The 24,451-nt window shown below is 47.1% G+C and overlaps 1 protein-coding gene across 1 annotated transcript in view; it reads right to left on the bottom strand.

Annotated features, from left to right (window-relative positions):
- Window positions 1-4,207: 4,207 nt before the first annotated feature.
- ZCCHC14 (zinc finger CCHC-type containing 14) overlaps window positions 4,208-24,451 on the bottom strand; it is a gene marked incomplete at both ends in the record, with an annotated part of 53,181 nt that continues 32,937 nt past the window's right edge. Inside the window, 11 exons of the mRNA XM_084269932.1 lie at window positions 4,208-4,263; window positions 5,813-7,288; window positions 7,375-7,515; window positions 7,862-7,989; window positions 9,396-9,487; window positions 10,814-11,087; window positions 11,982-12,036; window positions 12,139-12,233; window positions 14,821-14,930; window positions 15,138-15,209; window positions 18,427-18,500. Coding sequence (XP_084126058.1) covers window positions 4,208-4,263; window positions 5,813-7,288; window positions 7,375-7,515; window positions 7,862-7,989; window positions 9,396-9,487; window positions 10,814-11,087; window positions 11,982-12,036; window positions 12,139-12,233; window positions 14,821-14,930; window positions 15,138-15,209; window positions 18,427-18,500 — 2,573 coding nt within the window. The remainder of the gene's footprint in view (window positions 4,264-5,812; window positions 7,289-7,374; window positions 7,516-7,861; window positions 7,990-9,395; window positions 9,488-10,813; window positions 11,088-11,981; window positions 12,037-12,138; window positions 12,234-14,820; window positions 14,931-15,137; window positions 15,210-18,426; window positions 18,501-24,451) is intronic.

Below are 24,451 nucleotides of genomic sequence, written 5' to 3'. Positions count from 1 at the left end.
AATTTTACTTTTAACAAAGTATAATAAAACATAAAAATCCCAATACCAGAATACTTGACATTTACAATTCAAAATCAAATTAGCTGAATATTAAATATTTACAAAACTATTTAAAATATTTATAAAGTTACATGCACAATTTGTAATACTAGAATTGACCGAAGTAAAAGAAATGGCTCAAATGGGAGCAGGAGTTTCCTTCATTCCTAGTGGAAAGTGATGTCCAAGAGAAGCTGTTAAAACACTCAGGATTTGCTTTCTGCTTCGGTACCGACACGTTTCTTGCTCAATGTAAGTTAAAAAACCCCAAAATGATAAGAGGGAACGGGTAGTTCCAAGGGTTTAACACACGAGGTGGCTGTGGGCAGAGCTACTGGGGGTCTCAACCAGCAATAAATGGTCTCCAGATTCCTGCACAAGCTCAGTGATGGGGATTTTCCCACCTGGATTTGCCCAAGTCCATCTCATTTAACCACCCCGAATCCACAGCTCTGGGTGTCCCTGACCACCAAGAAACCAACAGCTGGTTAATCCATGTGCACTGGGGGTTGGTTCTTATTTGGTGGATGAATTTTGGGCGATGGGGGGAATCTTTCAGGACCTTCACCCTGAAGCTCGTCAGGAAGGAAGAGTGTGGCAAGGGCATTTGGGGTAATACTTGAGGTCTGGTGTTAAGACCCTGAATTTTTGGAAGCCTGGTGCTTAATTCACCTGGATTTAATGACTGTGGTACGAAAGAGTTTCACAAAAAGCAGAAGGTTGAAGGTGTGGAAAGGTTGAAGCACCGTGGAAATTCCAATTGATACCTCAAACAGGCTAAATGAGGCTCCCCCTCCCAGCTCTCCCGCTCGTCAGCACTGAGCCTGGTGTATTTATTAATGCTTAATTAGCAAACTGCCAGTGTGAGGAGGAGTTTGCTGGGAATTTCATCCTATTTCCAGTGCTCCCAAAATGGAAAAACACTTGGGAAACTGCACAACCCTGCCACTCGCTTCCCCCCAGGGAAGACTCAGCGCTGACTTCTCCGTGTCCCTGCAGGGAGCTGGCTAGGGATTCCCTTCCCTCTTCCACCTCAGAAGTGTTTCTGTTCCACAGCAAAACCCATTTGGAGAACTAATTCCTTTTACACTTTCAGGACAAAGAGAAGAATAAATAGTGTTCTCTGCAATCTCCATCTCTCAGTGTATAAAAATAGGTTTTCAGAACTGGTTCTTTCAGCCAGCGGAGCTGGAACTGCTGTTCTAAAACAAGCTGCCTTCCTATTTGGGGATGAGGAGGCAAAGGAGGGGGGGGGAAAGATGGGTTTGTGCCTTTTAAAACCAGATTAAAGATGATTTTAACGGAACTAAAGTGCTCTGTTGGGACTTACCAAGCCTGGTTGCTCCTGGTACAAAGAGGACAGCGCTCGGGAGCAGATCTGAGGCCACCCAGGGAGGGATCTGTACGTCGCTGCTGCCTCCCCCAACGTTTCTGTGTGATGCTAGAGCTGCTTTAAGGGATCAGGAATTCAAACTCCCTCCTCGAGCAGACTTCACCAGTCCAAACCATTCCCTCTGAGCACGCAGAAACCAACTTGAAGAAACATCAGCCTTAACTTTACACAAAGGAACCAACCCCAAGGAAAGGACTTAGGCAGCTCGCTGGACGGGAGGTCGGTTTTACAGTCCTTCCATTAACCATTTGGACTCTGAGGAATTTTAGACCAGACTTTATGCCTGGCCTTGGGCCTTAAAACCGAACCATAACCCAGAGAGAAATGATTATTTTGTGTTGTGTGGCTTTTTTGCTGTCGGTTTTTGCTGTTTCTGTGAGGGTTTCCAATGCTCACACACATGTAGAAACAGAGTTTCTTTAAATACAATTCCATTTTAAAATATCCTCTTCAAAAAGTGAAGGAAACAAAGAAAAAAAAAAAGAAGGAACTAAAGGTTAAGGTTTGGCTTTCAGCACATGTTCCAGGCCACTGGAGAGACCCTCGAAGCTGGGAAGAGTAAACATGGTCACTGAAAACTGCCCGTTTCCTTCAGCGGAGTAATGCAGCGGGACAGAGTGTTCCTACCATTGTCTCAAGCTCATTAAGGCAAAGTAAATTGCATTGTCAGTTGTCATCGCTTTTAGTGTCGTAGGTCTGAAGGTTGTTGAGGAGAACGCAGCCTCTGACGCGGGCTGAGCCAGCGGAAGCGTCTGGAATACCAGGGGGTAAGTGTGAGCGGGGCTGGGAGCACACACATCTGGCTGGGGGGATGTCAGGGGAGGGGTTTGGGGTGGGGGTTGTTTTCTTTTTCACATTGCATAGGAGGCAGGATTAGGTTGGTTTCAAATCCAACAGAGGATGCGGATTGGGTTGGGTTTCTGTGAGCTGCACGTCGCTACCTGGACCGAGCCTCCAGCCACCGCATGTTCACACCTCTCTCCAGTGATGCTCAGTTATCCCTGCTCACTGAGAGAGGGACCAAAGGACGGCCCAGAACGTTCCCTTCCTACCCACACGGTCCAGGGAGGTCTTGACTATCAAGCTACCAGGTCACCCACCCCCTCATACAGCTGTTCCCTCACAGCAGCTCAGCACCGCTTCCAAAATCCTCCTCCTGGGATACAACTCCCCCTCTTTGTAAAGCCAGCCACACATACTACCCATCCCAGCGTGGTTTAATCCGGTGTGAGAAGTACCTCCACGTGTAAACAAGGCTTCAGACATTCACGGCGTCCTCCTAATTCCAGCAGGCAAACCCCTCTCTGCCAGATGTTTTCAGGAGAAGGCCTCACCGGTGCAATGCTGGCAGACTCCTCAGGTGGGGTTGAGGATTCAGATCTTCTTTCAACCAGACAGGACCAAACTGTTTCACATCAGCAGTTCTGAGATGGGTTTGGCTTCCTCTCTCGAGTCCTAATTGAGATTTGTCACCCACAAGTTATGTACGCTAAGTAGTTAACACCAAAGCTACTCATCTACAACCTACTGCAACGAAGGAGGCTGACAAGAAACCCTTCAAAGTCGTGATACTAATGAAAGTTTTACTACCTTTTACATGTTTGGACTTCTACCACGTCTGAATCCTGTAGCAAAAACCTCAGGGTAGGAGTCAAAGGGTTGGTTGGGGAGGGGGTTTGGTTTGTTTTAATATAAAGTAAAGCAAAAAAAGCTTAGGAACTCTGCTGCCAGAGTTGGGGTGTGGTTGGGTTTTGGGTTGGGTGGGGTTTTTTTTTTGTCTTTTTCTTAGGATGGTTTAAAATTCATTTACAAAAGCAGAATACTAAGGTTTCTGTGAAAGAGACCTATATACAGTAACAGGACGTAAAGGTTTGTTTTGTGTAGTACAGGAAAATATCCTCAAAGCCTTTTCGGACTCTGGAGTCTCTGGGACTTGGACCCTTGGAAACTTAAGTTGATTCCAGTGCTGGGAAACCCCCAGCACTATCTAGGAGTGAGACAACGAAGCACAAGTTTGTTTCCAGAAGGAACCGAAACTGCTGCCTGTGTTGTTTTTTTGGGAGGGAAAGGAGAGACTTACTTAAGATGTTTCTGGTGTAACTCAAGTCACAGAGCCTTTGCTGGTGCCAATTTGTAAAGAGTTGGAACTTCTTTGCCTCTTGCACTGGTCTTGGAGTGACACTGTCTGCTAAAAGTGCAGAAAGCTCGAAGAGTTTTACATTCTTCTGTAGTGCAATCCTTGAAAATCCCAGAGATTAGTGCCTGATCACTTTTGAAAAAAAAAAAAAAAGTAGACATTTTACCTAGCCCAGGGGTGCCAACGTCCTCCTGGTGAACAGCCCACTCCTACCTTCAGCCTCCAGCTTCTGCTTCTCAGTGTAGCTGCCCTGGAGTTAGACCTTTCACCTTAGGAAGTCTGTGTATGGCAACGTTCTCCAGCAGAGAAAATAATAATAATAATAAAAAAATAATAATAATAATAAAAAAGTACATCAGATGTTGTACTTGCAACGGAAAATGCAGCCTGGCCAGCTCCACCATCCATCCAGCCTGTGACACGGGGTCAGAAGTTCCACCAAGATCCAAGCTTGAATTTGGCAATCAACAATGGGTTCGATGCACCCCTAAGCTAGATTTTCTACCTAGTCTAATAAAGTAAAGCACCTTTGGATTAAAAAATACATTTAAGCTTAACAGCAACTGGACGTCTCAGTTTTGTGTTTCGATCTCCTTGTGTCTCCATGGCTTTACAGTGTTTTCTTGCCAGATAAAGTATCAGTCTGTGGAGTCAAGACTTTCGGAGGGAGGCGCGTACTTCAGCCGAAACGTACCTGGGGGGAAGAGGAAACACAGGAATGAAGCCATCACCCACCTTTTCCCACCCATCACACACCTCAGACCTTCCCAAACCTGCTGCTTTATTAGACATACAGGGCAGGGTTACGGTGTAACGCCAGTAACCTCACTGCTTAATTTAGACTGGAGACCTTGTCTGCTCCATATAAAAAGGAATCTGGACACGCTCTGCAGACAGGTCACAACTCAAAACCACAAAGCTGCAGTGCTGGTGGCTCTAGTCTGAAGTTTGTATTTAATTTTTGAAGCCCACAGCATGTGTGAGTTATGTCCATAGAGTCTAACCAAAAAATGGGGGACTAGAAAGTGCTCTCAGGAAGCTGGCATTTCGCCCTCAGTTGCTGCCTGCCCAGACTCACAGACTCATAGGGGCTGGAAGGGACCTCCAGAGCTCATCAGGTCCAACCCCCTGCCAAAGCAGGGTCCCTAGGACAGGTCACACAGGTCAGTGTCCAGATGGGTCTCAAATATCTCCAGAGAAGGAGACTCCACATCCCCTGGGCAGCCTGTCCCAGGGCACCCTCACCCTCACTGTGTAAAAGTTCTTCCCCATGTTGGTGCAGAACTTCCTGTGCTCCAACTTGCAGCCACTGCCCCTTGTCCTGTCTGCACAGACACTGAAAAGGGGCTGGCTATTTCCCCCTGCATCCCATACTTAAGATATTTATAAACATTAGTAAGGTCCCCCCTTAGTCGTCTTCTCTCCAAGCTGAACAGTCCCAGCTCACTCAGCCTTCCCTCACATGGGAGATGCTCCAGGCCCTTAATCATCTCTATCCCTCCTCTGGACTCTCTCCAGAAGATCCTTGGCTTTTTGATACCAGGGAGCTTAGAATTGGACACAACACTCCAGGTGGGGTTTCAGGGGTCTCCTGGAGAAGCCTGTGCTGTACCCATGGTGGGAACAGGCCCTACAAAGGCAGTATAGCATCAAACACGGAATCTATGTGTTTCCAATGGTAATTCCTCACATATTTTGGGGAGGCAGGGAAAGGGGGAATAGAGATGTTTGTAAACCTCCTGGGGAACCTGCAATTATAACCAAGGATGAGCTGGATCATAGGCTGTCCAGGGGGGTTGTGGAGTCTCCTTCTCTGGAGATATTCCAGACCCGCCTGGATGCTGACCTGTGCAACCTGTCCTAGGGACTCTGCTTTGGACCTGATGAGCTCTCGAGGTCCCTTCCAACCCCTGTGATTCTGTGAGTCTGTGTAAAAACAGCAATTCCTCTGCAGTCTGTCCTGGGGAGCTCCTTCCTCCCTTCCTGGGCGCTTCTCCCCTTCCCAGAAACCAGCAGAAGCCCTGCAGAGCACCCAGGTCTGACCCAGAGTGTTACGTGGGGCCCGTCCTCCTGCTGTGTCTGCACAGAAACTTCAACTTTTGACTCCAAACCCCCAGTGTTCAAGAACCCAAGGCTTTTTTGTTTTTTAAATATACAAGGTAGAAACAGCCTTGTACTTAAAAGAGTGAGAGCTCCACGTGTCGGCCACATCCTGCCCCCATCCCCTCCACCTGCTTTTTTACCTTGTCGATTGAAATCCATGGGAGGCTGTTTGCAGTCCTGAGCTCTGTGACCACTGGCCCCACAGTTGTAACAGGAGAGATTCCCATTTTTTTTGTGACTGGAACCATTGCCATTTCCCATCATTCCCTGTGCCTGATACACCCCAGCTGTCCCTGCCATAAAGTTCTGCATCGGCGGTACTGCAAACGTCGACTGTCCGGTCATTACGGAGTCCGGTGCTATACCGCTGTTGTAGGCGGTGTGGACCACAGGGAACGTCGTGCTGCTGTTGTACTGCTGAGTGTTGATGTAGCCGTTGCTACACAGGGGGTTGAAGGGTAGAAATGGAAAAGTAAACATGGAAGGTCCTGAAAACGGGTGCTGAAAATAGTTGGCGTAGCTGACGGTCATCCCGCTCGAACCGCAGTTCCCGCTACACCCGCAGGAGCTGCACACCATACACCCGGGCGGCTGCGGCTGTTGCTGCTGGTGGTGATGGTGATGATGGTTCTGATTCGGTACCGGGATGCTCCCAGCGGATCCGGTGCTGCTGCTGCTGCTGCTGCTGCTACTGCTGCTGCTGCTGCTGCTGTAGAAGTTGTTCTCGGCGACGGATGAGAGCGTGGGGCTGGAGCTGGGCGCGGGGCAGCTGGGGAGATTGGCCATGGTGGCGAAGGACGTGGAGGGGTGGCTGCTGGAGGAGGCTGCATTGCTGTTGGCGCAGAAGCTGCCTTGCATCGGCGCCACTGGCACGCTGCTCATCGCAGAAAAGGCAACTTTGGTGTTGGCTGTGTACAGAGCAGTCCGGGGGTTGATTATTGCAGGGGACACCGTTATTTGCATATTACTGGAGCAGGAGGTCTGTCCAGCCATGGCAGAATCGGTAGGAAGAGACGAAGACACCAGGAGTTTGATGGGTGGACGAGCCACGTGGAAGACTGTGCTGGATGTGACAGTGGCAGCGGTACTCGTTTCTACGATCAGTCCCGGCTGCTGAGCCGTCTTTATCACTCTGTCCAGGGTCGAAGCGTGGATGACTTTGGTTCGAGGACCGAAGTTAATGGTGGATGTGGGGGAGCTGTTCTCAGCAGCCCCCGACAGCACCTGCAAGGGCTGGTGGGGAGAAGCCGCAGCCATGACATCCACCACCGCGTTTCCAAAGCTCTTCTCCATTTTTATGCTGCCCCTGGGTCCAGGAGAAACTTTACTTCTTTCTTCTAAAAACAAAAGTGAATGCATAGACGATGAAAGCAGCTTCATGTCTGCATTGCCACGGTCTGATTTATGCACCGAATTCAGCATCCGGATGGGGGTGATATGACTGGAGCCCGCTGACATCATCTGCATGGGCAGAGCGTGGTGGCCAGATGGGTTGGAGCCCGCGTCGTTCTGCACTGGTAAGACCTGAGCCGTGGGCCTGGCAGAGCTGGAAGTGAAATGATTCAGCAACATCACCGGCTTCTCCTTCTCTGAACCATCCAAGTGAATCTCTAGACCTGGGGAGAGAAACAGCTCTGAACACGGGGGCTTCACTAGGCAAAGCCGGGCGCTGCAGGCACCCTCTTGGGTGGGTTCTGCTTACGTCTCTCGTTCTCCTCGGCGCTGTCTGAGCTCTCTTCCCTCGTCTGGATCCCCATGGGGCTGGAAGAAGAGCTGGAATACTCAGAAGAGCTGCCCTCCCGGGGCAGGGGGTGGGCTGGCTGATCCACATCTACTCGCAGCTCTGCAGAGAAAGGGTATGTGAGCAATCAGGGGATGCAAACAGGAGGGGCAACACCTACTTGACAGGCCTGAATCTGACATCTAACATAGAGTGATGCTCATGATGTACAGAGCTACACATCGGCTGAGAAGCAGGAGTCTGGAGACCTAAGAGGCAGCTCCTTCTAACTGCACTCCATGTGTGCAGGAATCAGACTTTTTCATCGCTCCCTGTTAAGCTGATGGCATTTTGGAAGGTAAAGCTTATGGCAGGTTAAAGATAAAGTGGTGTAAGAACGAGCCTGCTCTTGTGCAAGGATGTATTCAGCCTCCAGAGCACAAGGGTGTCCTCTGCTCCTCCTCCTTACCTGCAGCATGGTTGCCCCGAATGCTCTGGATAGGCCCTACGTGCGTGGTGGGGGGAACCCTTGCCACTCCGCTGCTGGTAACAGAAGAAGGAGGTGTGGGGTTCAGGCACCGTTTCTCTGATTTCTCTCTAGAGGGGGAAAGAGAAAGGTTATGAAGAAACAAAAACTGGCCTAAGCACAACAGATCAATCAATTTCTGAAGGAACCTGAAGCAGACACCATAATCTGCTTAGAAGTTGCACTAATTTCTAATGGAAACATTGGGAAATGACAACAATCTTGACCAGGGCTTCTTGCCAGCAGTTTACCTTCAGCCTTTTGGCCAGACAGTTATTTGTACAAGGAAAAGCATCACCAAATGGTGACTCAATCCTACCAGGCGTTACGTAAGCACCTCCCAAACCCAGCCCTGCACGCCAGAGCCAAAGTGAAGCCAAATGCAGTGCAAAGATTTCATAGAAAAAACTAAGACCCTGGAAAACCACCATCAAAGAACTTTGAGAAATGGGCATGGCTTTGGATTGTTTTAACTGCTTTTAAGTAACTGCAGTAGCTGCAGAATAAACATTGCTCTCCAAGCAGAGATCTCAAAATAGGACAAGCTGTTGCATTGGTTTCCCCCAAGGCTGATTAATATTGCACAGAGAGCTGGCCTCCTTTGTATCACCTCCACCAAATAAAGCTGTGATTTTCCTGTGACTGGGGTGACATGAGAGATGGGCAGGGCTTTGGATTGTTTGAATTGCTTAACTGACTTTCAGTGGTTTGTCCCCACACAAAGTCCAGATCTCATAGGGGTATCGTCTGGCAACCCACAGCCCAGCTGGCTCAGGTCACTGTGGGACACTGAGGAGGCTCTCAAAGTAGCTGTGTTCAGTCTGCACTGACTGGGAGCCAAAAAATTGTCAGGTTTTAGGAAGAAAAAGTGCTGCTGGGCATCCTGGGTCTGTGTGAGCATCACCTGAGCCTGCAAACCCCACGGCTCAGTGGCTTGCTTGCCCAATGCACTCCTACCCCAGGCATCTCAGGTAGGTGGTAAGCCCAAAACCTGAATCATGGAATCCCAGGCTGGTCTGGGCTGGAAGGGACCCCAAGGATCACAGAGCTCCAGCCCCCTGCCACAGGCAGGGACACCAACCTCCAGGCCTGGAGCTACACAAGGTTGCCCAGGGCCCCATCCAACCTGGCCATGAACACCCCCAGGGATGGGGCACCCACCCCCTCTCTGGGCAGCCCCTTCCAGCCCCTCACCACTCTCTCTGCAAAGAACTTGCCCCAGTTTAAACCTTCCTTCCTTTAGCTTCACTCCATCCCCCTTGTCCTGCCATTGTCTACCCTTTTAACAAGCTGATTCCCCTCCTGTTCCTCTGCTCCCTTCAGGGACTGGAAGGCTGCAATGAGGTCCCCCCACAGCCTTCTCTTCTCTTCTCTAGGCTGAACCAGCCCAGCTCCCTCAGCTTCTAAAAGCAGTGACCATTGTAAAAGTTGCATTAAATACCTTAAAATGACATTTTTTTTTTCTCCCACCACTTACTTCTCCAACTCCAGCTGGGTCTTGAGCTTCTTCTTTGCTCCCATGGTGAGGGATTCAAACTTATTGAGATCTTCCTCAGTAAGACTCAGAAACTTGTAAAGAAAGAAGAGTCACATGCTTAGTTTTGCAGCATGAAATATTCCCATTTATATTTTCAGGTAAGAGAATTCTGAGAGGAAACTTTTAAAGCCTTTTCTTCCCCCCTTTAAACACCTGATAATTCAAATAAATTCTCTGCTCCCATTTTAAATTACACAATCAGTGTGGAATAAAATTGTTGGGGAGTGGGATGAAGGAAAAAACATCTGTAGATTGAATTTAATTAGGTGTGTGCCTATAAAACCTCTTCACAATGAAGGTGAAGGTATCTGTGTACAAATTAAAACAGAATTTTGTGCCATAAATGAGTTGAAGGATCTGGTTCTCTTACAGAATGGTTTTCCCTGTTGTTTCACTTAACATGGAAATCAATGTCCAGTCATCTCATTGAAAAATATACCCCAAAATGAGATTTTACAATGAAAGAGACATAGGAAATGAAAATAACCAAGAAAATTTATAATATAATGAAAACTCCAAGCCAGCAAAATACACTGTCTTCAAGCACATCGGAATTTGCATAGTTTTCCTGCTTTGTTGAAGAAAAACTCTACTCTATATAATTTCCCCCACCAGAAGACTCTGGTAACGGTGATAATGAAGCACATCCAACATTCCATCAGCAGCACAAAGCCGCCCAGCCCCGTTCAGACCCAGCTCAAGGCGAGCTCTGAGCCCACAGGAGGGCGTGCGAGGCTAACAGACAGTGAGAGAGGATCCCAATTGCACAGCTGGAGCCGGGTGAACGCTGTGAAAGGTTTCTATTTACATCCAATCCAGCACATTCGTGGCTCTTACTACACAAGGGATTATTTTTCCCCAGGAGTTTCTGCAGGAAACAGAAAACTCAAATGGTAGATATGAGCATGTGCTAAATATTCACATCAGAATTTTACTATGATATGGATAGCTGAGTATTTTGGGAGAAAAATGAATCCAGAAGGAGAAATAAATAAATAAAAAGAAATCAATAGATGTTAGTTATGTGCTGTACATCAAAGGGATGCCCAAGGAGCCAAAGCAGAGCTCCTAGGGCAGCACACAGGATCTCCAGTTCTTGGATCTCCAAAGCACTGAGTGAAGAGCTCAGCAACAGGCAGCAGCTGTTGAACGGCCCAAGATCCGGACACAACACAGATGGAAAAGAGAAAGAAGGTGGTTTTCATCCAAATATTGTTGCTTTGAGAGGGTGCAATCCTCTCTGCAGCATGAGCCAGACACTTCTGGGCCTCTCCATGCAGATGTCTGCAGACTCTCTCAGCACCAGAGTATGGGGGTGATTTAAAAGCTGGTTCCCCCGTCACAATCTCCTGCCCTACCTTCTCCATGGTGAGCTGTTTGAAGACAGGGTAGTATTTGTGCAACCGTAGCTTCCTGAGCCAGTCTAAGATCCCGTTTTGCTCCTGTGTCTGAGGGGTCTGGGGGCTGGAAGACATTAACATGGGTGAAGAGGAGGTGTCCATCTGGGTGCGATAGGCCAGCGACGAGCCGGTGCCTCCCGCGTGGGAACAGTGGGGTAGTGCAACGGGAGCAGCGGCCGAGTGCTGGACGTGGTTCTGAGAGGACTGAATGCCAGCCACTCCACAGATGGGTCTGCAAAAGAGGGACATCACTTGATTTAGGACCTTGAATCCATCTTGCACATAGTTCCACTACTACAGCCATACTACAGCTTCCAGGATTCTGGTAAAATCACTGTTTGCTTACTACGGGTTTGTACCTACGCTGTTGAGCAGCGCAATACAAGCAGCACAGCTTGTCTCCAGCTGAAGCAGAGGTTTCCTGCTATAATCACAGATAATGTATGTTCTACTGCTTCTCTGGCAGCAAACAAAAGGTTAGGAGAGAATTCAGCTTTGTGTTATTAAAAAGAACCCCCAAACAACCCAGTGGAATTTCTTTTCTACACAAAATAATCCGCAGTACTGGTTCCTCGGAGGGTCCTGGGGTTTGTTTGCTGGAGAAAATGAAAATTGCCTCTTGAAAGTCAAGAGAATGTCTTTGCTTCTTTTCCCAAGGCTGATTCCAAACCCTTTGGAAGAGGTTTCCTTCCTCCCTCTGAAAGGAAAACCCCTGCTGTACACAGGAACATTCCAAAATGCTGTAGGGGGAAAAACCCCCAAGCCTTGCAGAGATGTTCTAGTGTCCCCCTGCTCATGAAGACTTACACTAGGGAGGCCAAGATGTGTGCCTACACTTTGGCTGATCATTACTCCTTTAAAGCACGTGACTGAGACCATGAGGAAATCATCCACCACCACAGCTCAACACTGGGGTGCTGATGGTAATTAGTAGTCAGAGCTTTACACCTCTGAGCAGCGCTGCTCAGATCAGGTGCTCACAGGTTTTCCTGCCTTCTAAGAATCTTCTAGGAGTACATATGAAAGCATAGATGCAAAGAAATCCCCACAGGGAGACTGATAATTCACCTTTTTAATGGGGTTTTGTGACTAACCAGAAGACATGTAAACAAAATAAATACTTCACCTTCCAGATGTTCCCAGCGTAGTTCCTACTTTATAAAGGGAGGGGTTGCCAGGATCTGAAAAACCAGGGAGCAGAAGTTACAAATAACATCAGTTTATGACATGTATATCAACTAAAAAAAATAATAATTCTGTTTTAAGCTTTTATTTAGACTTACTTGAACTCTGAAGTTGCTGTGAAGGAGATGAAGTGCTGAAGAACTTTCTAACGTGGTCGTTTTTCACCACATGGGAAGGTAAGGGTGCCAAATACCTGCAGGTTCATCAAAAGCAAATCACACACACACCCCCAATTCAGTTAAATTCAATTCTCAGCTGCCAGTGCAATCATGATCATAGGCTGTATGTGAAATGCTGAAGCTGAAGTTGAAATTTTTAGACTAAAACATTGAGAGACCTCTGTAACTAGTAACACCATGCAATTCTGAATCAAGGTAGACTTGTAGGGATATTCTTATCCTTAATCCTAAAACATGTTACTGTTGGGTGGATTTCACTGCATTTATGGTTTCAGATGCTTAATTTAGGAAGGCTGAAGGCTCCTTAGGCAGAAAATGTTCAAATATAAACTTGAAAACTTCCTTTTAAATCCACAAACCTGCAGACCATAAAATATAGATGTAGCTGTTATTTAATTTTCCCCTCTTTGAGATAAACAGCAGATGCAGAGTCTGGCAGTGTAGGGGAAAAGGCTGTAAAACTTATGTTCTATTTTCCCTGGGATTGCTGTGCCTCTTTTTTGGGAGAAAAAATGGCAATCTCCTACAACATTGTAAGGTATAAAGTGTATTCACTAGGATGACTAAGCTTCTCATTGTCACACAAGCTTGCCTGCCTCCTGCCCAATCTTCTATGGATTTGAACAGGTGGAGAAAATTGTTTAATAAAGAGAGTGTCCTGACTGTGCCTTTGTGATTTCTAAGAAGTTTTGAGTAAAAAATAATGACACAGACCTAAAATGTGCTTTCTGTGGAGAAGGACCTGGAGGTGCTGGTGGGTGACAGGGTGGCCATGAGCCAGCAGTGTGCCCCAGTCACTAAGAGGGCCAGTGGGATCGTGGGGGGCATTGAAAGGAGCATGGCCAGCAGGTCATTGAAGGGGATCCTCCCCCTCTGCTCTGCCCTGCTCAGGCCCCACCTGGAGTGTTGTGTCCAGTTCTGGGCTCCCTGGGATCAAACAGCCAGGGATCTCCTGGAGGGAGTCCAGAGGAGGGACAGAGATGGTGAAAGGCCTGGAGCATCTCCCCTGTGAGGAAAGGCTGAGTGAGCTGGGGCTGTTCAGCCTGGAGAGAAGAAGCCTGAGAGGGGATCTGATCAATGGGTATCAATAGCTGAAGGGTGGGACACAGGGGGACATGGGCAGCCTCTTCTCAGTGGTCTGTGGGGACACGACAAGGGGCGATGGGCTCAAGTTGGAGCACAGGGGGTTCCACACCAACTTCTTCCTGGTGAGGGAGCCCTGGGACAGGCTGCCCAGGGGCTGTGGAGTCTCCTTCTCTGGAGAGATTCCAGCCCCATCTGGACACCGACCTGTGTGCCCTGTCCTAGGGACCCTGCTTTGGCAGGGGGTTGGACCTGATGAGCTCTGGAGGTCCCTTCCCACCCCTGTGATCCTCTGAGTCTGCTTGTTGCATTGTTTTTTTCCCAATCCACAGCATTTCACAGCTTCTCTCTCTGCTCCAGAGATCCAGCCCTCGCTCTGTACACGCAGATTGCTGCTCTATTAACCTAGATTCACCGAGGCTGTTGCTAGCTACACAGAGGCAGCAGCAACGCCTGCCTCTTCTCCTCGATAGGCTGCGATCCCCAACACACAGAAAGGGCTGTTGGAAACACTGTTGTAGTTCTGCGTGGCTGGGTGCTGAGAGAGAGACCAGGGGCTGCAAAAATGGCTGCTGGAACGCTCTGCCAGCCCCCAAAAATGTAAACACCAGGCAATTCAAGGCCAAAGTCCTGGCTAGAGATAATCATAACGCCTCTGAGAATCACATATAGGAGAAAAAAACCTGGAAGCAGCTGCATTTTGCCACCGGAGAAGGGAGGGAGAAGATGTAACGAGCTGTGCAGACACCAAGGCTGGGACAGGGCTGGGGAGGAGGCGGCCCAGGTGCCAGAGAGAAAGATGCCCCTGCAGCCCCTGGAGAAACCCATGGAAAAGGCCCAGACCCCACCTGCAGCCCGTGGAGGGGCTCCAGGCTGGATGGAGCAAGTGGAGACATAGAGGAGATGCTGTGACCCTACGTTGGAACAAGCCCCTGCCAGCACTTGCAGCCATGAGAGTCAGACACAGAGATGAGAGAGAAGTATTTGTGTCGGAACAGGTTTGCTGGGGGGAGGCTTGGAATCCTGTGGAGGACTGGGACTGAGAGACACTGTGATAGAGAGATAAAGCCCTGTGGGAAAGGAATCATGTCGGAGAAGTTCGTGTAGGACCATCTCCTGTGGGTGAGATCCCACGGTGCAGCAGGGGGAGGGTGTGGAATGAATTTTTGGCTTTTTTAAAAGCAGTTTTGGCTATTTTCTGAGCTCAAACCAAGCTTCTGCAAAGCCAATGATCCTCTATTTGTTTTCAACAGGGAATGAGGAAATGTCAGGCCTCCAGAAAACTTACTGTGGAATATTATTACCATCTGTATTTCTGAAGAAAGAATTCCTGAAAAATACTTGTGTGCTGGAATTAGCAGAACCTCAAGAAACAGGCACTTAGAATCAAGCTGTAATTTCTTGAAAGTAACTTAGAATATGAATAAAATACTTCTAGTTCCTGGTTCTTTTCTCCACTTGGTGAAAAGAACCAAGTGTCAAGATAAAAACCCACCCCTACAAAAACCCCCAGCATACCTAAGGTCCGATTCCAGGTCCATGTGGTTCCTTTCCAGGTAAAACGAATCTGGACCAGCTAGGCAAGGAATGAATTTCTCCAAGTTTTCTTCTGGATACAGCTGAGATAGCTGAAAGGGGAGGATATTACAAACAAGTGGAGAGAGGACTCGTTACTCATGTGAGATTCAAGGTGCAGAGATTCATAAGCCAAACATTTTATGGCGTTTGATCTATTTGTATTAGCTCAGTACACTTTGAAACATGTCACTGAGTAAAACTACACAGAGAGACAAAACATCTCTCTGGCTTCCAAGTATTTTTCACGTTGCTTTTACCTTTGAAATAAACTCAGTCACTTCAGCAGAAGATTTGGTTACCAACGTCACTGAAGAATCAGACCACAGGACCTTAGGAAGTAAAAAGAGCATTTAGTGTAAGTTAAAAGGGCTTGGAATTTGGTTTTAAAAGATCAATAGGTATCAAATATTCCCCACAGACTGCAAGAAGGTTTGTAATGTGTGATGCCAATAAGGAAAAGCTTTTTTTTGTGGTGCACAAGTAACTATTACTCACTCCTCCCTCACTGCCTGATCCTCGCTGTTATTCTACTTAACAACTATTCCCAATGCTTAAAAAAAGCTCTTCATAGTTTACACAGCCATTGCACGCTGCAGACATCCAGTATTAAGGAACAGACTACTAAGTAATGGAAATTCCCCCCCTTTATTATTATTGTTAAAGAAAGCAGCTGGTTTATGGAATCTGGTGGACAATACGAACACTACCACGGCACACTGCTGCCTATTTATAATTAATCACCTCCATGTGCCATGCAAAGTTGAAGATGGCAGCAAATCACTCCACTGCAGGGAAAAAAAGGGCAAAACCTCAGAAATGGAACTTGCTGTTACCACTCTAGCTATGTTCTTCAGCCACCATCCCACAGCTGCCCCAGAAAAAGGCAATGGTTTGGTATCTCTTCCCATATGCTTTCTGCATGAAGTCATTACATTCTTAGATATGGAGGCATTTATTAGTTGGTAGGTGATTAGTTTGAGCCTAAAGTTGGCATATTCTTGGCATGTAGAATGGCAGCTTGAGTCTGGCCCTTCAGATTATCTATTCAGGGTGTTTGGAAGGCACACAGATCTTCAGGAGATATTCGAGTGTGGCCAGCAGGTCACAGGAGGGGATCCTCCCCCTCTGCTCTGCCCTGGTCAGGCCCCACCTGGAGTGTTGTGTCCAGTTCTGGGCTCCCTGGGATCAAAAAGCCAGGAATCTCCTGGAGAGAGTCCAGAGGAGGCTACGGAGATGCTTAAGGGCCTGGAGCATCTCCCCTGTGAGGAAAGGCTGAGTGAGCTGGGGCTATTCAACCTGCAGAGAAGAAGCCTGAGAGGGGATCTGATCAATGGGTATCAATAGCTGAAGGGTGGGACACAGGGGGAAATGGCCAGCCCCTTCTCAGTGTCTGAGGGGACAGGACAAGGGGCAATGGGCTCAAGTTGGAGCACAGGGAGTTCCCCACCAATCTGGGGAAGAACTTCTTCCCAGTGAGGGTGAGGGAGCCCTGGGACAGGCTGCCCAGGGGGTGTGGAGTCTCCTTCTCTGGAGAGATTCCAGACCTGTCTGGACACCAACCTGTGTGACCTGTCCCAGGGACCCTGCTTGGGCAGGGGGTTGGACCCAATGATCTCTTGAGGTCCCTTCCAACCCCTGTGATTCTGTGATAGGGGAAGCTGCTGGGTTTATGTGTGTAAGAATCAGGAGGTCATCCTCTCACATGACATCGGTTTCAATGACAACTGAAGACATACACAAAGTTTTTCCAGCCATCAGAATGCTGCCAAAAAGACTGATGAGAGTATTTCAAAATACATTACATAATGGAGGCATTTCCTCTCTGCAGAGTGGTTACACAAAAAGGGGGGAAAAAAATAAAAGAAAAAAACCCTTTTAAAGTTGCTGTTTTTCCAAAGCCTGTGGTGTGGGGAGGCGTTTTTTTAAAGGTTGTGATAAATGTATATTTTTTAAGAGGCATGAGGAATTTCAGAGACTAGTTGCTCTTTTTAAGTTTTGTAATAACCCAACATTTGTTACAGCTTAGGTCCTGCTAACTTCCACAAAGGCAGCATCGCCATGTGATGCTGAAAACACTCAACTTGCTCTATCTATTGACCTCCTATTCCCAAGCTACAAAACAAAACATGTCATGGTTGGGTTTCTAACCCAGCAAATAGCAATTTATTAGTTTGGCTAAACTATGGGCTGTTCAGTTACAAGCTGACAAGTGAAATACTGGTAAAAGCACTTTCTGGTATTTATAGGAATAAAAAAATATAATAGGAAAAGATGTTTCACAATGTACTAATAAGTAACTGGAGTCCAGACAGCTGCATAATTCATGAAGGTTTTTAAAACTCTTTGGAAAAAAAAATCCTTTCTAATATTGATGACATTTGGAACAATCATGGGGTTCAGAAATAATCCATGAATCAAGTCGTGGGGAGGTTAATGCTGTCAGCGTTACAAGGAGAGGCTGAACCAATGCTTTCTCTGGGGTGGAACTTCTAAGGAAAACCTCTTTCTTTTGGTAAAACTGGTAGATAAGGGAAATTCTACAATTCTACTGTCCATTTTCTTTCAGGTTCTTCTTTTCTCACCAACTGTTTGGCTCTGTTGCCTCATTAAGCAAACCAAAGATGTTTTCTGGGCTTTGAGTTCTGAATTTTGGAATACATCAGTCCAGCTAGTTGGGAGAAAAGGGGTTTGTGGTTCTCTCTCACCAGCACCCAGAATCCAGTCTCTGCTGTTAACACAAGGCTTCAGAGAATGAAGTGATCCCTGAGATGAGCAATGTCCAAACCTCCAAAAGCTGCGTAAAACCCAGGGCGAAGCCACTTCTCCAAGCAGCCTGTGGCTAACCACTCTCATTCCAAAGGAACTATTCTCACTTCCAGTTTAAATTAGCCTGGCTTCCACTTTCAGGCACTGGTTCCTGTAATGCCTTTTTCTGCTAGATTAACGTCCCCTTTACCGTAAAACATCTTCCTCCCTTCGAAAACACTTTTACATGATACTCAGGTCATCTTGGAGCCAAATTCTCTGAGTCTCTCCCTACATGGCACTCTCCCCAAGCCTTGAGCAATTCCCATGGCTGTTTTCTGTACTCTCCAACCCCCCCTTTTCAAACCAGTAATGCCTGAACCACACACCCCAGTCTCGACCTCCCCTCAACGCTGACTGCAGAGATAAATGACCAGCCTTTCCCACACATGGGGCACTGCTTGTCTTGGATTATCTTGTTTGTCCAGACATCAACTCCTTCTAGCTCCTGTACTCCAGCACCTAGGTACCCACTGTGTAAATGTGGCATGATATTTTCCCCTAAATACATCCTTTATTACAACCTGCTGCATTACAGTGAGTATTCTTATTTTGCTCATGTCCTGCTCTGCATCATCATCAGTTTATCTTTCAAATCACCAATTATAAAATACTATGTCTAAGGAGCTCCATAAGAATGGTTTCTGGAATTACCAATAAAGTTTGAGACCTTCTTTAAACTCCTCAAGTGTCATACTTCCTTCATAGTAAAAAAACCCCAAAGCGACCACCAAAACTCACCTCAAAGGAATACTCAACGTTTCTTTCGTTCTTCTTGTGTGCCAGTCCCTTTAATTCCACTTTTTCAACACTCACTAGGAAAAAGCAAAGAGATAAGAAGAATGAGGAGGATATTCTTCAAATGCACACAAAAAGGATTAATTTGGGTAACCTCAGGAGCAGCACCAGTAGTGCTGCTTTGAGCATCAGATGATGTGGGGTGCTGCCTCGCTCGGCAGGTAGAAGGTTGGTCCTGCTGCTCTGTGACTCAATGATCCTTGTGGTCTCTTCTTTGCAGAGAGAGTGGTGAGGGGCTGGAAGGGGCTGCCCAGAGAGGGGATGGGTGCCCCATCCCTGGGGGTGTTCAAGGCCAGGTTGGCTGGGGCCCTGGGCAACCTTGTGTAGCTCCAGGTCTGGAGGTTGGTGTCCCTGCCTGTGGCACCCTGTGACCCTTGGGGTCCCTTCTAACCCAGACCAGTCTGGGATTCTATGACTCTGTGGGTCCCTTCCAACTCAGTATACTCTATGAATTCAAGGCCTAGCTTGAACTAGTGCTCAAACACCATGCTGAATGCAAAGGTCTTTATTTCCCCCCCTCATCAGTGCAGTAACAGAACACCACTCAAACACACATGGATTTATCTTAACAAGAAGTAGCAAGTGGCATCCCTCTGAGAGCAAACCGGTGCACAGTGACATGGACAGGGGCACAAGGCTTTGTGTTTCCAGGGGCTGGCTTTGCCAGGAGCTTAGTGTGCTTTTATCACTGTGTTGACATCCTGACTCCTCCTCGACTGTAGTTTCATGGAAAATTTCAGCCTCAATTACTGCAGTTTGAGTAAATTGTAAGTAAAACCAGGATCTCACCGCGGAAAGGGTTGAGTAACAGAACAGCTCACTGCTCCCACCTCTACATACAATAGGCAGCCTTCAAAGACACGATCCTACGCCTCAGGTATGTCACATGATAAATTCTTGGAGACTCATTTCCCACAACACACAGATCAGAAACTCCAGCGTGCTGAACTTTATAAAAAATGACTGGACTGACTGTCTCCTGTACCTCTCTCCTGCCTTCTGACTGTATGGGGATGCACCCAGAGAAGTTTTCTTTGAAATAGGCAATCTATATTGCTTTAAAAATTCAAAAGCAGTTATGCTAAAACAAAGGCACTGGAATTTTGCCTCCAAGCAATGGATGCTTGAAGGGATGTGTGCTGTGTATATTGTGTTTGCAATCAGAGGTTTGAACAAGCAAACCCAGAGCCCTAATGTTGTGTTTCTGGGGAATCACCACTTAGAAGATGCTGACCTGCATTCAAGACTATTTACACAGACTCAATGGCAGACAGACATACAACTTCCTCATCACATAACTGCAGGACAAAGCACCTGCAGTGCAGAAGTCATAGTGACAGTGTCACAACAGGCAACCTGTTTCATCACCCTCCCATCTCCCTTGGGGAGAAGCAGCCAAAGCCACCCTACTGCCTGCTGGGAGCTTGGCTTTCCTCTGCCTTACAACAACCATGATCTGCAGCCTTTTTCCTGGCCCTTGAACAATTTTGGTTGTGTCCAGCACGTTCAGCAGTGTTACAACCTAGGTCTTGGCTGGCTTAAAGACATCTTCTTTGAGTCTTATTTATTCCCAGTCAAAATTTTTAGAACTGGCAAGTTTTAAAATAAATCTACAGACTTTAAAATACCAAATTAAGATTCCTTTTATGATCAACCCAACTGTTCCTCTTCTATGCAATTCCCAATTACAATTAACAACCCCCTGGGCTTATGAATAATGTGAACTCATTACTTACTACTTTCTCCAGCATATTGTGCTGTTTGTAGAGACTTGCTCCTCTTAAAAAGTTTTCAGTGGGTTCCTCTCATGCTTTGGAAATGATTTTACACTGAGCCCCATAGGAACAGATCAGACATTGAGGAGCTATCCAGGCAGTGTGGAGCGGCATGAAGGTTTAGACATGCAGATGGTTCAATCATACAGATGGTTCAGAGGTTTTTGTGGCATTTTAAGGAAAGCCTACTTCAGTATGCTTTATTTAAGTGAATTCTGGGCAGCCTTAATTGTAGTCACACTCAAAACATACTGAATATTGGCTGGATTGAGTTCAGAATTAGAAGGAACTTGTGAAGTGGATATGGAGGGGGTGCTGTTGGTGAAACAGCTGAAGGACGAGCAAAGAACTTGTTGAAAGCCTCGTGTCAACTGCTGCAACATCTGTTTTCAGAGTGGGACAAAGAAAGCCAGAGGAACATACTAAGTGCTACCTAACATCTGTTCTTCATAGCAAATCCAGTGTCAGGGCAAATAACTGTTTTATTGCTGGTGTTTCTATAGTATGCAGATACCACTGCTTTTATCTATTCATTATCCCTCTATGGTAACACAAACCCAACAAGGTTACCTATCAACACAAAATAAAGCCATTGCTGTTTTCCTACGTGGGTTAATGACAAACTTCCAATTGCCTCACAGATTACTGCTGTGCTGACAGTTACATGACCTTTTCATATCAAAGTTCTGGGCTGAACTCATCCAGTTAACATCCAATTTATCCTCTGGAAAACGACTGCAATTAGCAAAGCAAACCATTAGGTAGGATCCTAAAGCCAAGCTTGTAACATTAACTCTGTTCTAGAGCACGAATACAGTTCATCATGCAGCAGCAAGATGCTTCTAGAGACCAGACTGGGTAATTCCTGGTATCACCCAAAGCCCTCCAGCAGTTTTCTTCCAATACAATGAAAAACATCATCTGTTTAAAAACCTCTGGCATTGAGTTTGTTAACTTGTCTTGTTTTGTGACACAGCCCCTCATATACTGTTTGCATTATTTAACTTGTGGTTGATTTTATTAAAGTAGCCTTCCTAAACCTATCAAGCAGCTTAATTTTAGTCAATCATACAGAACTCGGGAAGGAAAAGGTGTTATTTACCAAGACACAGGGAGTGGATATTAAATTTGCTAACAAATTATAAAGGTTTGGTTGGGGTTTATTACTGTGTTTACACTCAGAAGCATGGGAAATTGCTCAAAGTGCCGACTCTACCCAGTATCACGATGAATGATTCCATGACCACAGCATCACTGGGTGGAGAAGACCTTTGAGATCATCAAGTCCAACCATACCTGTACTCTACTAACCCATATCTCTGAGTACCCTGTCTGCCTGGCTTTTAAATACACCCAAGGTTGGTGACTCAGCCCCCTCCCTGTCCCAGTGCCCGATGACCCTTTCAGGGAAGAACTTTCCCCTCCCAGCTGAGCTGACCCTGCCCTGGGGCAGCTTGAGCCCATTGCCCCTTGTCCCAGCTCCTGTCCCCTGGCTGAAGAGACCATTGCCCACCTCTCTGCACCCTCCTGGCAGGGCAGGGGAGGTGGGGAGAAGGTCTCCCCTCAGCCTCCTCTTCTCCAGGCTGAACACCCCCAGCTCCCTCAGCCACTCCTCGGGAGGTTTGCTGCTCTCCAGCCCCTTCCCCAGCCTGGTTGCCCTTCTCTGGACACACTGCAGGACCTTGATATCCCAGAAGTGGACCCAACACTCAAGATACAGCCTCACCAATGCCAAATACAGGGGCACAATCCCTGCCCTGGCCCTGTGGCCACGCTGGCTCTGACACAAGCCAGGATGCCGTTGGCCTTCCTGGGCACACTGCTGGCTCATGGTCAGTCACAGTCACCCAACACCCCCAGCTCCTTCTCCACCAGCAGCTCTCCAGCTGCTCTGCCCCCAGCCTGTCGCTCTGCTCGGGGTCGTTATGTCCCACGTGCAGGACTCTGCTCTTGACCTTGTTGAACTTCATCCAGTTGGTCTCAGCCCATCAATCCAGCCTGTCCATATCCCTCTGAACAGCCTCCCTACCCTCAGGCAGACTGACACTTCCTCCCAGCTTAGCTTCATCCATGAATTTACTGAGGGAGCATTGGATCCCTTCATCCAGGTCATTGATAAAGATATGGAACAGGACCAGCCCCAGGACTGAGCCCTGGGGAACATCACTCTTTGGGCACGGCCAAAACCCCCAAAAAATCCTTTGTTTGGAATTAAGGACATAGGATGCTGTTGCCTTTTCAGACAGGGAGGCAGCCAGCATAGGTACAGTTGTGCCACCTTAAATCTGAGCTCTAGAACTAATCAGTGGGAGCTCATACAGGAGTAGTCCAGCTGTCTCCCTGTTAGGCTGTGGTGTTGTGCATGGGACAGGAGTGGATGGGAGCAGCTTGGCAGGGTAGAACCAGTAAGAGGTGATCTCAAAGAGATCTCTTTCTGGCTGCTCCTCACTCCCAGCACTGTACAGGGATCCAAGAAAATCTCTTGTGCCTCCCCTCAATGTGAGGCTTTCTAAGTTGTGCTGGCAGAGGGGCACAGGAGACTTTTCATCAGGGGGATTCAGCTGTAATTATCTGGGGAATTAAGGCAGGTAAGAGAAACAGTAGGAGGAGGTCACCAACAGCATAGAAAAGGAAGGCTGTAGAACTTCAGTGCTCCCACGGAGGCTGTGGCTCCCTCTGCACTACAAGCATCCTGGGCATCATTCAGGAAAGGGCAGAACAACAACCCTAAGTGAGCATTTGGAGTTCCTGGGGATCAGGCTTTTAAACAGCTCAGCCCCTGCCTATGTTAAACACTACTTTGACAGGGTGGCAGACAATGCAAAACCATCTCCATTCTACACAGTCATCTCCATGGTTTTCTGTAATCATTTTTCCTAATGTTTCTATTACTTTATTTGCCCCATTCTCCATGCAGCTTTCAACCATATGTAGAACTGCATCAAGTATGGAAGCTTGGGTTTGAAATATGACAGCAGAGAGGCAGAGTTAGCTCCCCTAACAGGTGCAATTTCTAACTCATCTTCTCTCCTTCCCAAATAAAAGTGCCTTACTCCCCCCACAGTTCCCAACCATGCAGGTAAAATTGACCCAGTGAAGCTGAGGCCATTTTATCCAGGTCTGTTTTTCTATTCCTGGGATTTTTACCCATTCTGATATCTGTGCATTTGGCCTCTGATCAGTGGAGTGGTTCTGTTCTCCTCCCCTCTCTTCCCAAACAGCTATTAAAGCCTTTGGCTTTCTTGATGCCACCCACTGCCTCAAACTGTGACAGAGCAGGATCTCAGACCTTCTCCTCCTCCCACCAAGTCAGCAGCTACATAACATCACAGACCAATTCAAACACTTCAGGATTAGCCACTCCTGGCAGCTCCATGTGGGCAAGAGCAGGAAAGATGTAACTTTTGGAAGTCACCTTAATATTCCATTGTAGGTCATGGGTTTTATAACCTCCTTATTTTCAACTTTTGGATCAAGCCCCTGTTAACCAGGAAGAAGACTGGATAGATCAACGTTCCTACGACTCTGAAAGAGTAAAAAATTCAAGATAGGCTCAAGTGTTAATTGAAGTCTAGCCCCTTTTTCCATAATACCCCATATTTCAGCACTCTACAATTAAATCCAACACCCATCCCACCAGTTTTCCTGTAGAAATCAATATAATTTCTACCAGCATGCTTTCCCTTTGATTTCATGAATAGCTTTGCAGATTGCTTTTCTTTACCAAAAGCAGCTTGGGGTTTGGGGGTTTTTTTGTGCAACACCAGGTGAACACTCCAGAGAAGCCTTCAAGCCAGCAGCACATCACGAGAGCTGAGCAACTGGGTTAAAGTGAATGACACTGAAACTACCAGGAAGAATTCATGCAGCCCAAAAGAACATTTCTTACTCCACACCTAGCTAGTTATTTCCCTTTGACCAAAAAAATAAGTAAAAATGCTACAGTTTAGGGTTATTTTTCTTGTTTCAAAGCCTCAAAAGTAATATTATTTAGCTTGTGTTATCATAGAATCCCAGACTGGTCTGGGTTGGAAGGGACCCCAAGGATCACAGAGCCAGTGTCTGCCCTTTAACAAGCTGATTCCCCTCCTGTTCCTCTGCTCCCTTCAGGGACTGGAAGGCTGTAATGAGGTTCCCCCCACAGCCTTCTCTTCTCTTCTCCAGGCTGACCCAGCCCATCTCCCTCAGCCTCT

Source organism: Gallinula chloropus (genome assembly GCF_964237585.1).
Source record: "Gallinula chloropus genome assembly, chromosome: 13".
Taxonomy (NCBI): domain Eukaryota; kingdom Metazoa; phylum Chordata; class Aves; order Gruiformes; family Rallidae; genus Gallinula; species Gallinula chloropus.
This window is presented reverse-complemented; position numbering and strand designations above follow the sequence as displayed.